The following is a 21,333-nucleotide window of genomic DNA, read 5'->3' as shown; positions in this document are numbered from 1 at the left end:
ACTGTGGTTAGGTAAGGTGTTGAGATTGGATCTCTGTGAAGGATACTGGATTCTTTGTTCCATTTTTCAAGTTTGTAGCAAGTTGAAATCATTTCCTGAAAAGAGCCAGGGGAGGGGTGCTGCAGGTCACTAAGCTGGAGACCCACCTAGGCCTTCCCTCCCTGCCTGCCCTCTGCTTACCAGGCTATGCCACAGGGTTGGCACCAGGCACCCCACAGCGGGCACTGAGCCCTGTTAGGGTCTGGCTCTCGGACTCAGCCAGCTGCTGGCCTTGCCCAGTGCACTTAGAGCCCATGGGAACCCCCAGCCCACCACCCTCCATCTAGCCGCCTCACCACACTTCATTGCCTCCTGAGGTAGGGACCCCACCTACCCCAGTCAAACCTGAGACCTCAGCCCTGCACACTACAGCCAACTTCCCACTTGGCCTGGCACCAAGCAGGTGACAGACAAGGACCTTACCACGGGACCGCCCCGCTGTTCTCAGCTGGCTCCAGCATTGGAGTCACAAAGATCAATGCCTGGAAGCTGGAACTCCAGCACAAGCTGGGGGAGGAAACTCTTCCCTCGGGGCTTCTGAGTTTCCACCTCAGCCTGGCTCACTTGAGGGGGTCTCTGCCAGTACAGGAGATCAAAAGACTTGGTGGGGGGTGGGGGGGCGGGGGTGTCTCTGCAGACAGGAGCCAGGAGCCCAGGCCCGACAGACTGACAAGACCTGAGGATCCCTGCATCCCTCGCTGATGGTGTGCTCACAGGAGTCAGGCACCCAGGCCCAACAGGACTAGACCTGAGGTCTCCGAGGTCCCTAGCTGGCTGTGTGCTCACAGACGTGTCTCTGTGCCTGCACACCTCCGCTCGGCCGTCCTGGGGCTGGAGAACAAGCAGCTCATTGGGGAGGGGGCATGAGAGACCCCAGCAGGGACTCAGGGATCAGATGCATCTGGTGCAAGCACAGAGGCCTCTTCTGGGCATGTCAAAGGCCCTTCCAGGAGACAGCTAACCCGGGTCCTGAATCCTCCAAACAACAGAGACCTTGCTTCCAGACACTGGCCTGAGCCAAGAGGGTGTGCAAAGGGTTAGGCTCTACTATCTATCTGGCCAGGGCATCAGGACACAGGAGTGGAACAAATGAAAGGTCTTCACGCTCTTGTTCCGACCGGGAGACACACGAGCAACACTCGGTCAGTGCAAGGCCTGCCTGTCAAGACAAGGGCTTTCTGTTGTGCAGCAGAGACCAAGATGGGGAAGCTGCCTCAGACAGGGTGACTGTCAGGACTTGAGCCAAGACCTGCGGGGCAGGGGAGGGGGAGTGCAGCATGGGCATCTGGGGGAGGAGCCCTTCCGGCAGAGGGAACCGCAGAGCAAAGGCCCTGGGGCAGGAGCAGCAGTGAGCGCTGGGTCAAGCCTGCGAGCCCAGCATGGCTGGACCCCGAGGGCCACCTGGCCTCACCCTGCCCCACCCTGGCCTGCGGGCTGCGGCGCTGTTCCTGTATCTCCCCAGGCCTGTTTCCTGGTGTGTAAATCAAGGTCACAATTTTTTATTTTGCTCAGCTGCCAAAACAAAGTATGCCAGTGAGGGGCTTACACAACAGAAATTTATTCTCCTGGTTCGAGACTGGCCGTCTGAGGTCGGGGTGTCCGTCACAGGCCCTGCTCCTCTGAGGGCTCCAAGGGACAGCAGGCCCCCCTCCCTGCCTCTGGGGCTCCTTGGCAGGAAGCAGCTTGGCCCCAGCCTTCGCAGGCGTCTGTCTGCGTGCCTGCCTGTCCCTGTGCCCATGTGTCCCTTTTCATAAGGACACCGCTCCTACCGATTCTCTTCTGATTATCTCTGGAAACACCTGACGAAGTCACCTGAGGGGCCAGAGCCCAGCGCCATCTCCCAGGGGGCACCCAGGTCAGCCTAGATCCACAGAACCAAGTCTGGAGCTGCTTCCTCGGGCCCAGGCGGTACCCAGGGGCACAGGGCAAAGGGTGCATGGGGAATGTGGGCAACAGACGTCTGAAAGCCTCTCCAGATGGCCCTGCACCAGTGCAGCAGTGCCCCCAAGGGCGGCATGGCTGGCCGGGAGGCCTGTGAGGCAGGCAGAGGGCACTGGCCGTACCAGAGCCAGGGGCTTGGCCGATGGTGGCTACGCAGGATGCGGTGGGTGGGGAGCGGCACAGGCTGCCTCACATGGGGCCACTTCCTGCTGGGCCATGAGGGGTGAAGAGGGGACAGAGGAGGGCCAGGGAGCCAGGGAGGGCCCGGGGTGTGCCCAGCCCGCCTGAGCTGTCAGCGCGCTGAGGAAGCCAGGTCGGGGGTCGGCCGCCGAGGTGGAGGGAAGCTGGGTGCCCACGCTGGATGCAGGACTCCAGGTGCCCAGCCCCAGCTGGGGACAGGAGCGCCAGGGTGCTCGTCCAAAACCAGGGCCCGGGGCTGCGCGGGGACGGACGCCACCGCCCCCTCAGCTGACGCACAGCCCCCAGCGCCCGCGGGCCTCCGCAGGCCTGACCCCACGGCCCCCGGGGTGCAGGGCGCCCACCTGCACCGGAGTCTGCAGACCAGAAGGGCAGCACCCCAGCCCACACGGGCACCCTGTCTCACAGTCAAGGCGTGGAATGCACTGGCCTGTTTTATTGTCAGCATCCCCCATTCACATACAGGGTCCTATGCCATTTAGTTCCTCGGGAGAAGGAGAACGGCAGGGGCCTCTGTGTGCCCTCCCTGAGACGGGCCTGCCTCGAGCTGGGAGCCCCGGGCAGCGCTCCCCTCGTGGATGGCCCCAGGCTGTGTCTACCTAGGGAGAGGCTTTCATCCCTCCAGAGGGCCCGTCCCCTTCCAGGAGCAGGGCTGGGGGCAGCATGGACCATGACCAGGATAGGAGGGGCTGCTCTGAAGCGGACGTCCACTGTCGTGTCTGGATCGTGGCGAGACTCACAGGACGAAGCACACAAGGGTGAGAGGCACTCGTCGTGGGGCCGGGTCTTGTGGGCGGCACGCCTGGAGCATTTGTGCGTCTGCGCATGTGTGCACATGCCTATGGCCTGCAGTGTGTGCACACCTGCATGACGTGTGTCACATGGGGCTCTGCACACAGGCAGGGGAGGCCCGGCACCCTGACTGCAGGCCGCTGTCATCTCCAGGGCCCAAGGCCGGACCCCGAGCTAGACCTAAGGATGCAGACGGTTCACACAAAGGGCTCTGCCCTGGGGAACGCTGGCCGGGTCACAGGCAGTACCTGTGACAGGGCCTCCCGGGAGCCCCAGCCACAGCGGCTGCGGGCTAGCTCTGCAGCCGGAACTCATGGGTAGTGGTCTCCCAGCGGGTGGGGTCCGAGCCCAGCATGCTGCGCTCCGTGAAGGTCACGTGCCCATCTGCATCCACAAGGATGACCGTGTTGGTCCTGAAAGAGTGCAGGGCCCATGTTCAGCCCAGAAAGGTGCAGATCCAAGGTGGGAGGGGCCTCAATGGGCCCCAGCCTGGTCCGGTCTCAGGGCGCTCAGGCCCAGTGCCTCTGGGCTGGGGTGGGGGGAGGGGGCACTGAGCTGGGGGCCCCACAGGTTTCTGCCCAGCGGGACCACCCCGCCACCACTCGGTGGGTGGGCCCTGGGCTGACGAGGCTGAACACCCAGGGCTCCCAGCCAGGGAGGTGGCAGGAGGGGCTGGGGAGGTGGGCCCCCCGGGGCGGAGGCAGCACCTGTACCTGCCCGTCCTACCTGGTGCCGTAGTCCGGGCAGCGCACGCACACGGCCGCGTACTTGCTGAGGATGGGTCGCACGTACTCCCTGCCCTGGGCCTCGATGGCCGGGTCTGGCAGCTGCCTGAAGGACAGAGGCGGCGTTCTTGCTGCCAGCTCGCAGCCCTGCAGTGCCCGGGAGTCCACCAGACTGGGTGGGGGAACCACACAAGCTGCTCCCTGCACGTCCCAGGTCAGGGCCCGGAACCCCCACTCAACCTGTTACTAGGGGCTCCGCTGTGAGGGCCACGGGACAGCGACTGCCAGCCTGTCCCTGTGCCAGGGCCCCCAGGGCTGCCCGGGGCTCGACCACGCAGGCCCCACGGATGGCAGCAGCTGGCCACAGAGCCTTGGTGTGTGTGCAGGGGGCACTCACGCCTCGTCATTGCTGAGCACATCTAGGAGCTGGGCCACCAGCGCATCCCTGGGGAGCTCCCGGCCCCGCTCCACGGCCTCCAGGAAGAGCTGCTTCCCGAAGCACAGCTTCCTCCAGGGCGTCTCCAGCAGCGCGTTGCTCAGCCCATAGGTCCCTGCAGGAGGCCGGGGGTTCTGCCAGCATGGGGGTGGGGGACTGTGACCCACACTCCACCCACCCACCCCTTCTCTGCATGCCTCCGTCTCCAGGAACTTGCCAGGCCTGGCTGTGGGGAGGGCTCGGGTGATCGGAATCAACACCAGGATAAGGTCCGTCCCTAAGTTGGGGGAGCCCGAGGTGGGGTCACCTGAGAAGGTTCAGGCTGGGAACCCCACAGCCTCAGGCCAGGAGGCTGCCCACCAGGGTCAGCCGAGGTCAGGGAGCCCGACCCTAGGAAGCCCCAGGTGCCAACACGTAAACTGGACGTCCTCAGAATTTAAAATGACTCCTTGCTTCAGGAGACACCAGCGAGAAAGCAGGAAGACAGAATGGAAAAAAGCATTAGAAAAGTCAAATATCTGACGGGAGACTTGTATTCAGAACAGATAAGATAATTCTTGCAATTCAGTAACAGAAAGATGACCCAACTGAAAAATAGGGAGAGGACTTGAGTAGACATTTCTCCAAATGAGACACAAGAACGACCAACAAGCAGGTGGAAAACTGCTCAATGTCATTAACTACCAGGGAAATGCACACCAAGGCCATGGTGCGACCACATCACGCTGGGGACAGCTGCGACGAGAAGTTGGCCAGTGACAAGTCCTGGCGAGGCTCATAAAGTTGCTGCTGGCGATGTAAAATGGTGCAGCTGCTTTGGGAAACAGCCTGGCAATTCATCAAACGTTCAGTTACTTTACAATCTGCCAACTCCACTCAAACTACCCACGTAAGAGAGATGAAGGTACCCACGCTAAAATGTGGAACCAACATTCACAGCAGCCAATTAACAGGGACAACCAAGTGTCCTTCAGTGGGCAAGGGATAAACGAGGCAGAAAACCCACAGGACGGAATACTATTCAGTCACAAAAAGGAACAGAACCCTCACACCACGGAAGGACGAACCTTGAAAGCGTTCCCCAAAGGGAAAGGCCAGACACAAAAGGCTGGTGCTGTCTGAGCCTGTCTACATAGGTTGTGCAGAACGGGCAAACCCACAGAGGTAGAAAGCAGACGGTGGTGTCCAGGGCTGGGGGTAACTGCCAGCCCCGGGGGGAGCGTCCCTTCTGGAGCTGGATTTTGGTGACGGCTGCACCACTTTGGAGACGGTGAAAACGACCGAAGGCATGCTCTAATGGGTGGGCTGGATGCCGCACGCATGGTTCGATGGAGCAGTTCCTTTTTTTCTTTTAAAGTAACATGGAGGGCTTCCCTGGTGGCTCAGTGGTAAAGAATCCACCTGCCAATGCAGGAGACCAGGCTTCGATCCCTGACCCGGGAAGACCCCACGCGTTGTGGAGCATCTCTGCCCCTGTGTCACAACTACGGGGCCTGCCCTAGAGCCCCTGCTTCGCAAGAAGGGAAGCCACCGCGGGGAGCAGCCCCGCTCGCCACAACTAGGGAGAGCCCAAGCAGCAAGGGAGACCCAGCACAGGCAAAAATGAATAAATAAAAAGATACAACTTTTTAAAGAAACAGAAAGCGACAGGCATCGGGGCGGGGGGAGGCTCTGGGACGACACAGCAGTGCAGAGGTGACGAGAATTTTGTCCCAGCAGCCATTCGCAGACGAGCAGCCTCTCCGGGCGCGGCTGAGGGCAGCGTGGGGGTCCCGGCGCTGCCACACGGGCCACAGAACTGGGAGCACCAGCGGCTCTGCACGGGCAGAAGCAGCCCGCCTGTGGGCCAGGTGAGGCCACAGCCACCACGGGCCACAGGGGCACGAACGTCTGCGAACAGTGGAGGAGAGACCCCAGCAGAGCCCCGGGCCCGGGAGGCGGCAAGGGGCCCCCAGGGGAGCAGCCCACCCTGCACCGCCCGTGGGGCAGCCTCACCTGGCGCCAGGACAACAGGCTCCCGCTCCCCCCGGTTTCCGTAGTAGCAAATGACATCTCCCTTCTCTGCGCTGCAGCCAAGGGCAGAGAGGGTCAGCCGGGGCCACGGGGGCCACACCCTGCCACACAGGCGCCCCTGTTATGAACTACCTGTGCCCGACCAGCCCGACACCTCTCTGCGCATCAACACGGGCCTGCCCACAACCCAACCGTCGCGTCCCCAGGGCCCCCTCAGGGCCCAGCGGCCCAGCTCCTGAACCTCACAGCCAGGGCGGCCGCCCAGGGCTCCAGGGCCCAGCCTCCCTAGGTGAACCACTCCTACCACCTGGGGGACAGGCCCCCACCCCTGCCCCTCGCTGCCCACCCCACCCCAGGCGGGGAATGCCCCTCGCCCCAGGTCCTCTGCCCACAGGGCCCACGGCTGGCTTGGCTGGCATCACAGCCCCTTGGCAGCTCCAGACAGGCCGACAGACAGCTCCCGAGCCCTCAGAGGACCTGGGGTCGCCTCGCTGCCCTCAGCCCGGCCCCAGGTGGTGGTGGGGCGTCCCCGCCTGAAGACCCACCTCAGGTCGGCCGCGATGAGGTTGAAGCCGTTGTACAGATGGCCCTCGGCTGAGACCTTCTTTAGGTAGGACAAGCTGTCCATGTCCGAGGTCAGGAACTGGGCCACGAGCTCACCTGTGGCAGGGGACACACGCCCATGGAAGGGCGGCAGGACTGAGCCCGTCTCCTGGGAGACAACAGTCCCCCCGGGCCTGCGCCTCCCTCACTGACCAGCAGCCTAGGAGGTGGGTGTGGAGGCTTCTGACTCTGAACATCCTCCTGCTGAGCCCCCACAGGGAGGTCCAGCACAAGGGGACGTCAGAGACAGCGTGTATCCACAGGACGGGGGGTGACCACACAGTGGTTGGGAGCCAGGCTGCAGCCAGGCCGAGGTGGCTCCCGGTTTCACCAGCCAGTGGGCTGCAGGGCCCCTCTCCTCGCCCCGCCTCCCGCCCCTGCAGGCGTCTGCGAGCCCCCAGCCCTGTACCTCGGCCCCGGGCATCATGGTTCAGCCGCGGCTGCAAGTAGTTGGTGAGCGCGGCCAGCTTGCCCCGCGTGCTGATGCCCAGCCACGTGCCGCCTTCCTTGCCTTCCTCCATGTCCAGCCCTGCAACACACGGCAGTGTCCCCAGCAGCCCCGGGGCCGGCCGGGGCTCAAACTCCGCGGGACGAGGCAGCCTGCAGGCCCACAGATCTGTGGGGGGACCTTCATCCGGGACAACACCTGCTGTCCCCGGGACCCCCAGCCCACACACACGTGCCGGCACCTGGGTGAGCATCAGGCCAGGGCACACACAGCACCAGCTCTGCCACGGAAACCACGCCAGGCCCCAGCCAGGTGCAGGGACACTGGCGGTCGTCCCTGGGCAGGACCAGGCTTCACTAGGAGCCCTCCTGCTGCAACCCTCCGCAACCACGGGCCCGCCCTGGGCTGGCAAGGTGGCCACAGCCACCAGCAGTGACTTCCTGGCCGGCGGGGTCGCTTTGCTTGAAGACTGGGGTGAAAACAACTACATCATTAACATGTTATTATTACAACAATAATAAATTGCTATAGTACATGCTACATCGCTCAGTCACGTCCTACTCTTTGCGACCCCATGGACTGTAGCCTGCTAGGCTCTTCTGTCCATGGAACTTACCAGGCAAGAATACTGGAGTGAGTTGCCTTATCCTCCCCCAGGGGAATTACAATAGTAGAAGAACTAAAAGAGGGAAAGATCTGAACAAGTATTGAAATAAAACTACCCTTATTTGTATGTGAAGAAGATCCAAAGAGAATCTACAAAAAAAAAAAAAAAAAGCCTTGCATAACTAATGAGTAAATACTAGTAAGAACTGGAAAATGAAAATTTAATTAATCATTTACAACAGCAGCAAATGATTTTCAAAACACATAGGAAAACGTTACAGGAAAGACGTGTGTGCTGAGGACGCACGTCAGGCAGACCTGACTGAAGGAAGAGCCCCGCTCGGCGCTCAGACGCGCACATGGTCAAGAGGAGCTCTGCCCGAGCGCGGGCAGAAGGGAGCCGTCCGACACTGCTGGGGAGTGCACGCTGGTGCAGCCGCTATGAAGTCCAGGACGGAGGCTCCCTAGAACACTAACACAGAACTTCCATACGATCCGACAAGCCCACTCCTGGGGTGTGTATCTGGACAAAATAACACGGAGAGATCCACGCACCCCGATGTTCACTGCAGCGCTATTCACAGCAGCCACAAGGCAAAAGCAAAGTCAACGCTCGTCATCAGATGCATGAAGACGCGGTGAATTTATACAGCAGAACGCCAGTCAGCCGTAAGATGCATGAAGACGCGGTGAATTTATACAGCAGAACGCCAGTCAGCCGTAAGAAGAACAAAATAATGCTACTTGCAGCAACATGGTGAACCAGAGATTGTCACATTGAGTGAACTCAGTCACACAAAGAAGACAAATACCATATGGTCCGGCTCATACGTGGAATCTAAAATACGACCCAGTGGCTAAGACTCTGTGCTCCCAGTGTGGAGGGACCAGGTTTGATCCCTGGTCAGGGAACTAGATCCTGCATGTGGCAACTAAAGATTCCCTATGCCACAACTAAGACCCAGCACAGCCAAATAAATACTCAAAAAATAAAATGTGACACAAATGGACTTATCCATGAAACAAGAGAACAGACTTGTGGCTGCCAAGGGGGCGGGAGGGGGAGTTTGGGGTTAGCAGAGGCAAACTCGTGTATACAGGTGAATAAACGAGATCCTACCACACAGCACAAAACACCAGACTCAACGTCGTGTGATAAACCACATATAAAACATTATGAAAAAGAATATACATGTACACATGGAAAACTGAGTCACTGTGTCGAACAGGAGAAACCAACGCAACGCTGTAAATCAACTATAAAAACAAGGGTGACAGTTCTCTGCAAATGACCAAGAGTGACCACAAGCAAATGAAGACCTGGCAGGCTGGCATTTTATAGAAATCACAGACCTAAGCATAACCAAAACCAGAAGGGTTCCAGAACCACACAGAGGAAGGTATCTTTACGATCTCACGACAGGCAAAGCCTTTGGGTAAGATGCAAGAATACCTATGACCAACCTCGACAGCATATTAAAAGCAGAGACGTCACTTTGCCAACACAAGTCTGCATCGTCAAAGCTGTGGTTTTCCCAGTGGTCATGCATGGATGTGACAGCTGGACCATAAAGAAGGCTGAGCACCGAAGAATTGATGCGTTTGAACTGTGGTGTTGGAGAAGACTCTTGAGAGTCCGTTGGACTGCAAGGAGATCCCACCAGTCCATCCTAAAGGAGATCAGTCCTGAATATTCATTGGAAGGACTGATGCTGAAGCTGAAATTCAAATACTTTGGCCACCTGACGCAAGGAACTGACTCATTTAAAAAGACCGTGATGCTGGGAAAGATTGAAGGCAGGAGAAGGGGACGACAGAGAATGACATAGTTGGATGGCATCACCTATTCAATGGACATGAGTTTGAGCAAGCTCTGGGAGTTGGTGATGGACAGGGCGGCAATGGCGTGCAGCAGTCCATGGGGTCGCAGAGAGCTGGTGACTCTGCGACTGAACAACAGCAAACCTAGGATGGTCCTTGGCCGTGCTCACGAGCTCCCCTCAGTCCTCCTCCAGTGGCTCCCAGGCCTCTGGGAAGCCAGGCCAGCCCAGGCAAAGACCCCACACACAGGACAGCCATGCCCAGAGCTCAGGGCGCAGGGGCCAGCCCGCCCACTCCGCCCCCAGTGCTCTCCCCACCTCCCGCAGGACCTGCTCCTTCTTCCTGCGCCCAGCCTCCTCTGCCCGACTCTGCAAACGGGGAGCCTTCGTGGATGTCTGAGGGCCCTGGCCCGCACGCACGCACGCGCACATGCCCTCTGGTGGGCCCACCCGCAGTGCCGGGCGCTGCTCCCAAGGGGCCCGCCTGCTCCACAGGCCCCCCATTGGCCCCCAAACTCCAGCGGCCCTCCCTGGGGCCAGGGGTGCGCGAGGGCACCATAACCACATGCGGCTGCACAAGCGCACGTCCCACCAGGCTGCCTCGAGGACAGGACAGACTCGCGCAAGACCAGCCCCAGCGGAGGGTGGATGCAGGTACAGCCCCCACCTTCCGGCCACTTCCCTGGGGCACCTGGGCGCGTGGAGAGCAGAGACACTCACCGCTGAGGACCTCGTTGTTGCTCCCCCAGAAGTCTGCGGCTCTGGCCGGCCGGTGGTAGAACTCGTCCCTGTTGGCAGCCAGGATGAGCCTGAGGAGAGAGCACGGAGAAGGGTCTCGAGGGAACTGGAGCGTCTCGCGTGGGCGGGCAGTCTCCACGGAACAGCCGCGGTTTTCCTCTCATTACCAAGACGACGGCGCCTCAGTAGTCAGGCCGCAAACCCCCAGGAAGGAGAAAGTGGACTCGGCCCAGCCCCGCTCCCTGGTCACCAGGTGCCTGCTCCGGGCCGTGGGCCCCTTCCCTGAGGATGCGCCGTGAAACCCCCGGCAGCGCTGAGGGTGTCCCCAGGCTGCTCCCTCCTGCACTTTGGGGCGTCTCTGGGAGGGGACAGCTGAGGACTTCTCTGTGTTTTCTTCCTGTTTAGTATTATGAATCAAACAAGTATTTTTTTGGCAACTAGAAAACATGTTGATGTTTTCAGATCACTGGTTTTGAGGTACAAAAATGAAGTTTCTGGTCAGTTTTGCCATTTAAAATAACTGCGCAGGAAGAGCCCCTGGAGAAGGGCATGGCAACCCGCTCCAGTACTCTTGTCTGGGAAACCCTATGGACAGAGGAGCCTAAGGGGCTACACACCACGCAGTTGCAAAAGAATCCCACGTGATTTAATGACTAAAAACAACAAGCTGTTTCTCTGCCTCCAGTTTCTCGGCTTTCGATCTAGAAGTCCATGGCCACGAGGGTCAGCAAACACAACCTCCCCAATAGGTCTAAACGAACATTCAAAACTACCCCAAGCTCTAGAGGGACTTCTCTGGCAGTCCAGTGGTTAAGACTCTGTGCCTCTGCTGTGGGGGGTGTGGTGGGATCCCTAATCAGGGAACTAAAATCCTGAGTGAGGCTTGGCAGGGCCCAAATACCCCAAAAAACAACAACAGAAGCAACTATAAACACAGGTGGTGATCAGGTGGGCAGGGCCAACGTGAAGGCTCCCAGAGACCCAGTGTCTGTTTCTGATGAGGGACCCTCCGAGCAGCATAGCATGGGCTGGCATTGGGCCGGGGTCCAGCCCGTACTCGGTCGTCAGATTCTCAAAACTCTCCAAGAGTACCATTCACATGGACGCCTGACTCCATGAACACTGGCTTGTGGGGAACACTGGCGTGTGCAGCCCAACACCCATCCACCGTCTCAGCCAGGTGCTCAGCTTGGGACCCCGGGGGCGATGCAGGTGCTGGCCACTGGGGTCTCCGCTGCTGCAGGGGTTAGTCCCCTGAAGCCACAGGACCGGGCCACCTGGTCTCACCTGTCGTGGGCCAGGATCACTCTCCTCCTGGAGGCCACCTGCAAGCTCTGGCCATGGGCCCCTCCGAGAGCAGCAGGGGTCAGGTGCCCCCCCCCCTCAGGACACACCCCCCTGTGAACTCAGGGTCACCTCATTCAAGACTTCCATCATTTGGCAAAATATGGAGGTTCCAAGTGCTGGACAACAACAGGCAGGGGGGTACAGAGGCCGGGACCTCCCGGGGGGGGTCATACCCAGGCAGGGCACAGGGGGTGGAGCGGGCGTGTTGAGCCAAGGACAGCCCCAGGAGGGTCTGACACCAGTGCATGAGGCCAAGTGAGCAGCCTGGGAGGCAGGCCAAACCCGAGGGCACCTGAGGGGTCATCCCGGGGGTGATGGCAATGGAAGGTGACATGAGGAGCGGTGGGTGCCCCAAAACAGGGCTGTGGGGCAGCAACCAGGGGTGCAGTGCAGGGCGCAGACGAGGGGTCCAGGCGGCTTCGGCCTGGAGCTGCTCAGCTGAGCCACTCACATACCCCAGGACCCCACACGTTCCTCAGCCCCCCACCAGCCACGCTGTCTCCCTCCCCCCACACCGCCACGGGCGCTCTGCCGAACAGCCCACAGGACACACGCTTTCGCACTGTGGGCCCAATCCTAAGAGAGCTCGGCAGCGCGGCCCCGGCGTCCACCACCACCCTTCCCAGGGCTCGGAGAGCTCGGCAGCGCGGCCCCGGCGTCCACCACCACCCTTCCCAGGGCTCCTCAGAGGCTGTGGGCCCAGTTCTGTCAGCAGAGGGCACCAGAGGGACGCTGCTGGGGAGAGGTTTTCACTCCCTGGCTCAGGGCACGGCCCAGACGGTGGCCAGTGCAATCGGGCAGACTTCCAGCAAGTGCCCAGAAAGCTCTGGCCACCCAGTGTGCCAGCCCGGGCTGGGGCTCAGCCCAGGGTGGAGGGCGGGCTCTGCCCCCAGTCACCCCGGCCCCTCTAATCACAGCCCTGGGGCTCTGTCCACTGGCTGGACCCCGACTCCCAGCTCGCTCTGCTGGGGGCTGTCGAGGGCCAGCCCCCAGCCCCCAGCCAGGCCCTGCGGCCCACTCCCCCGCAGGAAGGAGACGCTGGGCACCGTTCACTCCCTGGCCTGGAGTGAGTGACCTCAGCCACATGCCAGGCATCTGAGAAGCAGCTGAAATGACCCAGGTCCTGGGACAAGGGCAACTTCACAGCAACCGCACCAGTGACTCATCTGTGGTTGGGGGTCACAACCCAGCCTCCCTCTCCGTGTGGATCAGTGTCGGGGGGTCCCGACCACGGAGCTGGAGGACAGAGGGGTGCCCCCCAGAGCCGGCGTCCCCTCCCTGGCCTCAGCCTCCTGCCTGCTCCGGTGGGCCCCCCAGCTCCCCTGACCCCGCCCAGGTGGCCCTCAACACGCAGGCTGCTTGCTGGCCCAGGGCCCCGGCCCCCAGGCCAGTCTCCCGCGCGGCCACTCGGCCCTGCTGCCACCGGGGCCCCAGCTGGGGGCAGGGGCTGTGCACACACCCACTCCACCCTCCGCCTTGCCTGCGCGGCCATCTCCCGCGGCTGCATCTGAGCACCTCTGCACATTGACGCGGGGTCCCCGCCCTGGGAGGAACCCCCTGTGGGGCCCCCCTGAGCAGCTGCTGTCGGGGGACCCGGGCGCTAGCCTGTGCCCCCACCCCGCACGTGGTGCCCACGCGGGCTCCCGAGGCCGAGTGGGACAGCGGGTGCGGCCCGGGGGGTTACCTGTACGCATTTTTGGAAACAGGGCGAGGATCAAACTTAAAGAAGATGATGCACATGAGTCCCGAGGGGGGCTTGGCTCCACAGGTCACGGGCTCTGCAGGAAAAGGAAACGTGTTGAGTGGACGGCAGACGACAGGCCCACCTCCTGAACCGGCAGCGCCCCCTTGCCCGAACTGAGCCGGCCTCAGTGCCCAGACCCTCACTGGACGAGGGACCTGCGTGGTGCACGCTGCGGTGCTTGCCCGTCTCCGTAAACGTGCTCTGGCGCAGCAGCCAGACACATCCCCGAGGCCGGTGAGCTCGCTGGCCCTGGTGGCCAGCGATCACTCCCTGGTCTGGGGCCTGAAACAAAGGATCTCCCGTCTCAGGACTCACAGGAGGACGTTCCCAGCGCACCGACCCGCCTTCAAAGCAGGCAAGCGATGAGGGAGCCCTGGCCGCCCCGCGCGGAGTCGCCGAGGAAGGCTGGAGCCCACGGCCAGCGCCACGGCCGTGACCGCAACACAGAGCCACGCGGCAGCTGCCCGGCTCGTGGCCTTCCGTGCCCCCTCCCCTCACTCTGCTCACGGGTCTGGCCGGGGTGGCCACCGGGCACTGGGTGCACCCGGAACTCTCCCCGGCGGTGCCCACAGGCCCGGTGGGACCTCCAGGACTCAGCCCCGTGCTTGTCCAGGCACAGGTGTGCTGACGGCCCAGCCCACCAACCTCTGCCCTCAGTAAGGCGCCGTGGCCATGCAGGGAGGCACGGCTGTGGTGACCAGTGCCGTGTGCAGGAGCCCAGGGCACCGCACCACACGCAGCGCCCACACAGAGGGCCTGGGGGAGTGTGGACGGGCCAGGTCCCCGCCCGTCAGGGGCACTGGGGCCCATCGTCCCAGGACCATTGGGACCAACCTCCTTGGTAAAAGTGACTCAAAACGCTTGAAAAATCATGGAAAATCCTCAAAGCCAAGAGCTGACAAGGTCATGCAGGATTTAGCTGACACCTGAGAGAACAGAAAAACCCAGAGAAGAGAGCAGCGAACGGTGCCCATTCCTGCCCCAGGGGCCGCCCATGGTGCAACTTGGGCTCTGGCGGCCTCGGGGGGGTTGAGGGAACAGGGACCCAGTGTGTCTGCACGGCCACACGGCGCTGGGCAGGGAAGGTGCACAGAAGGGGGGGTCTCTAAGAAGCTCCATGTGCAGAGCCAGGGCCACCCGGGGCGCCCAGGGACTTGGTCTGAGGGGTGTCCACACTGGCAGCGCCCCTGGGCACTGGGCACACTGACGTTTCCGTCTTCATCCCAGACTTCCGAGAGTCTCTGGAATGATTTCCTGGACAGAGAGCAGCGCAGTGGAAAGGCCCACATAACAAGATGGAGCACCACGAGCAAGAAGTGGCAGGGCTCCCCGCGCGCCCCACAACCCGCCCGTCTGAGCGCAGGAAAGGGGCTCGGGAACACGTGTGCGGAGAAGACGCCGGGGGCCTCCCAGCGCCAGAAAGACCCTCCAGAAGCAACAGCCTCAGGGACCTCCCTGCACACCTAACACAGGCACGCGGGTGTGATCCCTGGTCGGCGAGCCCCACGGCATGGGCAGGTCAGACACGGAAGATGGGACAGTCAGCGGGATCACCCAGGAGGCAGGGCAGGGTGACGGGCAGCCACTGGGTGCCTCAGAACCCCGGCATCCCACCTGCCCCGTGACCAGCGTGCGGCATCCAAGACACAGACTCCTGCCCACCCGGGGGCTGCTCACCCCCAGACACATGGATGCCCTGAGCAGGTGGGCCAGGGCCATCTGCGGCAGCCAGGCTGGCACGGGCTGTGGGAGGAGCCCCGCCAGAACGGAGGGCCGCCTCGCCGGGAACACGCCACACCGAATGTGCCTCCCCTGGCCTGCCCTCGCGCGCCATGCCCAGCCCAGGCTGCGTGCCGGGCTAGGGGGCCCACCAGCCACTGCTGAGCACAGGCCGGACGCAGAGCCCCTCTGCTACAGGGCTCCCACGTCTGAGCCGCCCAGGGCGGGGGTAGACGAGCCCCCAGGATGCAGCGGTGAGCAGGGCTCCCGGTCCCAGGAAGGCCGCAGCGGGTCTCCGGGCAGGTGTGGGCGCGGGCCCAGGGCTGTGGCCTTGGTGCAGACGCAGTCATCAGGAAGGAGGGGCCGGAGGAAAGCCAGCCCCTGGGGAGGGGACCATCAGGAACTGCCTTTCTCTCCAGTCCCTCACCCCCCACTCAGCAGGCCTGCTGCCCCGGCCCCTCTCCCCGCCCCCACGCCCTCCTCACACCTGCTCTGGGGTCTGAGTCCTCCCTGACGGCCCCGTTGCCGTCCAGGGCTCCCAGGGAAAGCCCTGGACACTGCACTGGCGTCCCCCCACAGCCCCGCGGCGGGGCACCCAGGCGCTCCCCTCCGCTTGCTTCCAGAGACTTCTGAGGTCAGGGCCGGGTGGCGAGCTGAGGGCTCAAGGCCCTAGTGCTACAGGTGAGCCAGGACTCCTCCTCTCCGAGAGACACCAAGGCTGGAGTCAGGACAAGGTCATCCTGAAGGGCACCGGGCCGGGGGCGCTAGGGGACGCCGTTCCTGGCCCCTCGGGGGGTCCCCACCCTGTCCGGCCCAGCTCCACCTGCAGCCCAGGGTGCCCACAGGCCCAGGGCAGCCTGAGAAGTTGGAACTCTGCAGTCCTGGCACAGCCCCGAGGGCCGGGAGGGCAGGAAGGTCCCAGGCCGGAGTGGACACATGGAGATGGGCAAAGCTGGGGGCACCGGGCACTGGAGGAGGCAGTCCAGCCCGGTGGGCAGGGGGGCCGCGGTGCTGACAGCCCCCTGCCAGGGGTGCCAGCCGCAGTTGGACACCAGCCGCCCACCCTCTGCGGGCAAGGGGGCTCAGCCCACGGCAAGCAGGGTGGCCAGGGGGACCCAGGCCAGGGGGTAGGGTCCCCACTGATGGGGTGGCTGCCACGGAACTCAGCTCTCTGGGCTCGGGACACGCGAACCTGGAAGCAGTGTGGGCCCCAAGGCCGCAGGCGGGGCAAGGACAGCAGCAGTGTGTTCCCGGGCGAGCTCCTCCCACACCAAGTGCTCAGCAGTATCGTTGCTGAGCCCACGTGCATCCCGCTGGGGGTGCAGCTGGGCCCCAGAGCGTTCCCCAGGGAAGGAAGCCCCCAGATGGTGGCCTGGGCTGAAGAGGAGAGGCCGCCCAGGACCACAGCTTGGAGACTGAGAGATGGCTGAACACCCGGGGGGAAGGGGGCGACATCCCTGGGTCACCTAGGAGTTTCCAGTTGGCTGTGTGCTTCCAGACCTTTCTTGGCAAAGTACAGGTGCACGCCGGGGTCGTCACTCACACAGGACCCCGCCACCCCGTCTTCCTGCCCACCGGCCATCAGTCTGCATCCCCTGTGGCAAGAGGTGCTCCATGCGTCTGCTGGCCGCTGTCCCGCAGCGCAGTGGCTGGGGGGTGGCCCTGCCCGCTGCCCGAGCTGCCCCCGTGCAAACCTGCCTGTCCTCCCAGGGCATGTCTCTCCATCCAAGCTGCACGGGACGTGCCCCCTCGTCCCTGAGCAACACCCCTTTCTCCTGAGCTCCAGGCACGGCTGCCTTTGGGCTCCATTCTCGGACATATCTGCCCGGGTGGGAGGCGTGAGCCAGGGACCCCCATGCTCCCCAGTGGACAGTGTCCCGTCTGCACCACTGGGCCTCCCCGGACGCCCACCACGCGACCCTTTGGGCCCCGAGCTTCAGCACACTCTGAGCTGTCTCGGGCAGGGGTCTCCTGCTCAGCTTTTCACAGAAGCCGCTGACACTGACAGATGGGGCACGCCAGGCGCCCATGTTCGTGAAGTCACATGGGTGAGGAAGTCCGCTGGCGGAGCTGGAGGCCAGCCTGCCTGTCCGGGGACCCACAGGGGTTCCCAGTCTCATGCTGGTGGCGGGTCCACACCCTGATCTGGGTGGCGGCCATGGGGCTTGCTCCGCGCCATCCCACATGCTGGCCACTTGGAACGGGTGCCCTTCCTGGGGGAGCCAGAGCACCCTCCCGGAAAGCTGCCCACAAGAAGACCACGACAGACCCTGCTCTCTTCCCCATAGGCTCTGAGCTGTTCCAGGGGCAGGCAGGAAGAGGGGTTCTCAGCAGACCGGGGAGGCCAGATCCAGCCCCGGCTCAGAGCGGCCAGCAGCCGAGAGTTTGGCACAAGGACCCACGTGCTCAGGTGGCTGCTGGCTGGGGTGGGGGCCTGCACCATCAGCTGAAAAGGCAAAGAGGCACCAGGTCAAGGGGGCACACCCAGACAAGGGGAAACACCTGGACAAGGGGGGCACACCCGGACACAAGGGGGCACGCCCAGACACAAGGGGGCGCGCCCGGACAAGGGGAAACACCCGGACACAAGGGGACACGCCCGGGGACAAGGGGGCACACCTGGGGACAAGGGGGTGGACCTGGGGACAAGGGGGCACACCCGGACAAGGGGAAACACCCGGACAAGGGGGCACGCCCGGACACAAGGGAAAACACCTGGACACAAGGGGGCGCACTGGCCAGAGGAGCCAGGAGTGGGGGACTCAGGTATGCAAGCGGCAGAGGGTGGGGGGGCTGTGCGGGGGAGGGATCCAGGGCCTGGCAGTCAGCCTCCTCCAGCTGCTCCCCAGGGCTCTGGGCAGGGGTGACCGAGCCCTGGGGTCGGCACTCCTTCTGTTTGGCACTGCACACTCTTGGCGGAAGGCAGTCAAGACCAGCCAGCCAGCCCATCTGGCCTGGAGCTAAGGCACCGGGCATCCCGCCCTCATGCGGGGCGGAGCTCGGAGCTCCAGGCAGGAGCTGCTCACAAGTGACATGTGACGCGTGACTCCGCGGCGGCTGCCAGCACACGACATAAACACACGGGGACACACACCCTGCCAGCCCAAACTAATCATTCAGAGCAGTCGGCTGCCCACCTCGCCACCGCCCACCCCGCCCCCTCCCCGCCCAGGACTCCACAACCCAGCTCTGCAGCTCTGGCTGATAAGTAGCATTTCACGAGGATGCATTTTCTACGGGGACAATGTTTCCTGAGATCTTAAAACTGTTTGAGGGGCACTCATGCAGCCTCACAGCGAGTGGCATTGTCCCTTCAGGGTTCAAACGAGCAACACCAACAAGGGACACAGGGAGTGACCGTGCACGCTGCACGCTCTGCACCTTGGTCCCCATCCCCCCCAGGAACAGGCTTCCCCACAAGCCAGGGGCTAGCCCTGCGGCTCGAGGGGTCAACAGGGGAGGAAGGGGGCACTCCCACCAGCCCCTGAGAGGAGTGTGGAAGCAAGTACTTCTACTGCGCATGGTCTTGAGGACCCGGCAGACACACCAGGTGGCGGGGCCTGGGCCTCTTCACTCTGAAGCGTGTATCCATCACTCTGCAACCCATAAAGAAAGTCGAGAAGGAGGGAACACAGCTGCACCAATACCCGGAAAAGGGAAATCAGTGGCCCGGGGGCGACCTTGTTATCTCAGAGCCATCACCAAACTCCAAGGTCCAGACCAACCAACTGTCCTCACACACTGGCTGACACACCCTTACTCACACACCCAGGGTGTCCGTGACGAGTGTGGCCCCACTTGCAGTGGCCTGCCTGCCCGGGGCCACAGACAAACCCTCAGAAGCAGCACGCAGGGCACCAAGCTGCCAGCAGGGGCCTCCTAGAGCCGCAGCCACCACAGGATTAAGTCCCCAGGACGCCACACGTGACTGTACCGCGGTGAAGCACAACCTAAGTGACAGCCCAGAAATGAGCACACAGTGGACGCACGAGGCCGTCCTAACAGCTCAGAGACAGGGCAGTGCGGCAGAGCAGACGGCCGGAGGCCTGGTCCGAGCGGCCCGCGTCCTGCCGACACACCGGTGACGCGAAGACACGGTCGGTACTGGGGCACGCGTGCCTCTGCAGCCAGCGGTCAGGGGTACCAGCAGGTGGGGGCGCCAGGACAGCACGCTCCGCCCACCGGGAGCCCTGGGCCCCAGGGAGGAGGAGCGGAGGCTCTGCTGTGTCCACCTGCCAACACGCCCACCCTCTCATCCCACCCCACCCGACAGGTCACCCAAGGCAGGAAGGCTTCTGGGAGAGGGGCTCAGGAGGACAGGCCAGCCTGGCTCTGAGTGACCTTGGGGACAACACTGGCCCTCAGCCTGAGTTTTCTTCATTGTGAATGCTGTCATCTGACACTTGCCCTGAAAGGCGGCCCAGAGGACAAGGAGCAAGCAGCAGAAAGCAGTTCCCACAGCTCCCGGCTGCAGGCACCCCTCACAGCTCCATCCCTTGTCCACCGAGACCAAAAAAGCAACACATGGGTGGGCAGGCCCGCAGCAGGAGAGCAGGGCAGGCCTGGCTGACCATGTGACTGCCCCAGCAGAGGCCGGCTGGGCCTCAGGAGCTGTCCAAGGGCAGAAGGCCCATGCCAGATCTGTAGCCCAGAGGCGCGCGGGGCAGCTGCTGGAGCAGGAGTGTCTTCAAAACCAGTGGCTACAGGGCCTTACCCAGGGTGCAGCCCCGTCCAGCCCTTTGCCCTGAACTCCCATGGGGAGGGCCTGACGACCGAGCCAGCCCAGGAAAGCCTGTCCAGGCGCGCTTATGACATGGCCCCGGCTGCCTCCCGGGACAGGCATCAGCTATCCCCTGCAGCAGGGCGCAGGGAGGGAGCAGCGTGACTCAGGGCTCCCCGGCCCACCGCCGCGTAGCCCACCCACCCTGGCAGGGACACCGGCCGGGCCTGCGAGGCCCGCGCCCCGTCCAGGCGGGGACACTGGAAACGTGGTTTCAGGAACGCGAGGGACTCTCCGGCCGGGGTCGGCTCGGTCTCCGACCGGACCAGGCGCTGGACCGGCAATCACCGCTTCGAGAAGGGGAAATCGGGGCGGGCGCGGTACCCACTGCTGAGTCCGAGCCCCGCGCCCCGCGGGGAGTGCCGCCCGCCTCCCGCATCCCGGCTGACACTCACCGCCTTCGCCTCGGCCGCCGACTTCCGGGTGCCGCGCCCGCGCGCCGCAGCCGCCACGGCCCGGGCCCCGCCCCCCGCCGCCCGCGTGCTCGCCATTGGGCAGCCAGGCCAGGGGGCGGGGCAGCGAGTCGCGAGCCCGGGCACCATTGGCTGCCCACGCCGTCGCTCCGGGCTGCTCCTCCCGGCGCCCCGCCCCCGGGGCTGCGCCAAGTGCCTGGGGGCGCCTCGTGACCCCCGCGGGCAGGAAGGTGCCGGCCAGCAGCCCTACCACCCTCGTGGACACGTCCCTGGCCAGCGCCGCACAGGGCCCTGCAGGAGGCTCCGCAGGGTGCGCACTTGGGGGCTGCCTCCCCGCCTCTCCAGTCCACGCTTTTGGACTGGCCATCTTTCCCCACTACAGCTCTGACCGCGGACATCCCTGCTGCGGTCAGGACAGACGTCGGACCGGTCACCTCAGCCGTTAACCCGCCTCGAAGCTCTTCGGCAGGGCCGACCCCAGGATGCAGGGCTGCCTGCCTGATCTCCACACCATCGCAACTGAGCAAAAGCCACTGACTAGGTCCCTTACCGGAGGACAGAGGCGTTCGCTGCGGCTCCCTGCCCACAGTGGCCTCTGGGCTGTGTCTGGGGCCTGAGTGGAGATTCAGAGGCCCAGGGCTTGCTCCAAATGGGCCCTCAGCAAACTATGACGAGGATGACAATTGTATCAAGGTTGCTAATAATGGTGCTTCTCAGGTGGCATAGTGGTAAAGAATCCGCCTGCCAATGCAGGAGATGCAAGAGATGCTGGTTCGATCCCTGAATCCGGAAGATCCCTTGGAGGAGGAAATGACAACTCACTCTGCTCCTGTATTCTGGCCTGGGAAATCCCATGAACAGAGGAGCCTGGCAGGCTCTATATAGTCCTTGGGGTCAGAAAGAGTCAGATAGGACTGAGCACATGCACAACAACGTGCTTTGTTGCTCAGTGATTAAGCTGTGTCCGACTC

General features: G+C 63.1%; 1 protein-coding gene across 7 annotated transcripts; it reads right to left on the bottom strand.

The window, feature by feature from the left end:
- Nucleotides 1-661: 661 nt before the first annotated feature.
- TANGO2 (transport and golgi organization 2 homolog) lies at nt 662-20,411 on the bottom strand. 7 transcript variants are annotated; one of them, XM_055549913.1, is made up of 9 exons: nt 20,345-20,408; nt 13,391-13,484; nt 10,342-10,430; nt 7,157-7,276; nt 6,690-6,804; nt 6,127-6,245; nt 4,093-4,246; nt 3,697-3,801; nt 664-3,383 (listed from the first exon to the last, which is right to left on the bottom strand). In XM_055549913.1, exons 2-9 carry the CDS (start codon nt 13,444-13,446, stop codon nt 3,263-3,265), a joined length of 879 nt encoding a protein of 292 aa, XP_055405888.1. In that variant the 5' UTR covers nt 13,447-13,484; nt 20,345-20,408; the 3' UTR covers nt 664-3,262. The 7 variants fall into 7 exon arrangements, 6 of the variants coding, with proteins under 6 accessions (XP_055405893.1, XP_055405894.1, XP_055405888.1 ...); XM_055549915.1 differs by having other exon boundaries at nt 666-3,383; nt 6,127-6,197; nt 20,345-20,404; XR_008703322.1 differs by having other exon boundaries at nt 3,348-3,383; nt 4,093-4,265; nt 20,345-20,411.
- Nucleotides 20,412-21,333: the final 922 nt, after the last annotated feature.

Source organism: Bubalus kerabau, chromosome 16 (assembly GCF_029407905.1).
Source record: "Bubalus kerabau isolate K-KA32 ecotype Philippines breed swamp buffalo chromosome 16, PCC_UOA_SB_1v2, whole genome shotgun sequence".
Taxonomy (NCBI): domain Eukaryota; kingdom Metazoa; phylum Chordata; class Mammalia; order Artiodactyla; family Bovidae; genus Bubalus; species Bubalus kerabau.
Note: the sequence above shows the minus strand (reverse complement) of the source record. Positions and strands in the feature narration are given on the sequence as shown.

Bases quoted from the DNA above. Each gene is read 5' to 3' on its own strand.
- TANGO2 (XM_055549913.1), bottom strand. From the start codon at position 13,446: ATGTGCATCATCTTCTTTAAGTTTGATCCTCGCCCTGTTTCCAAAAAT. The intron at 10,431-13,390 runs GTAACCCCCCGG...CTCTCTCCTCAG, and splicing joins GTTTCCAAAAATGCGTACAG to GCTCATCCTGGCTGCCAACA. The intron at 4,247-6,126 runs GTGAGGCTGCCC...GGCCTCCTGCAG, and splicing joins GCCTGTTGTCCTGGCGCCAG to GGACCTATGGGCTGAGCAAC.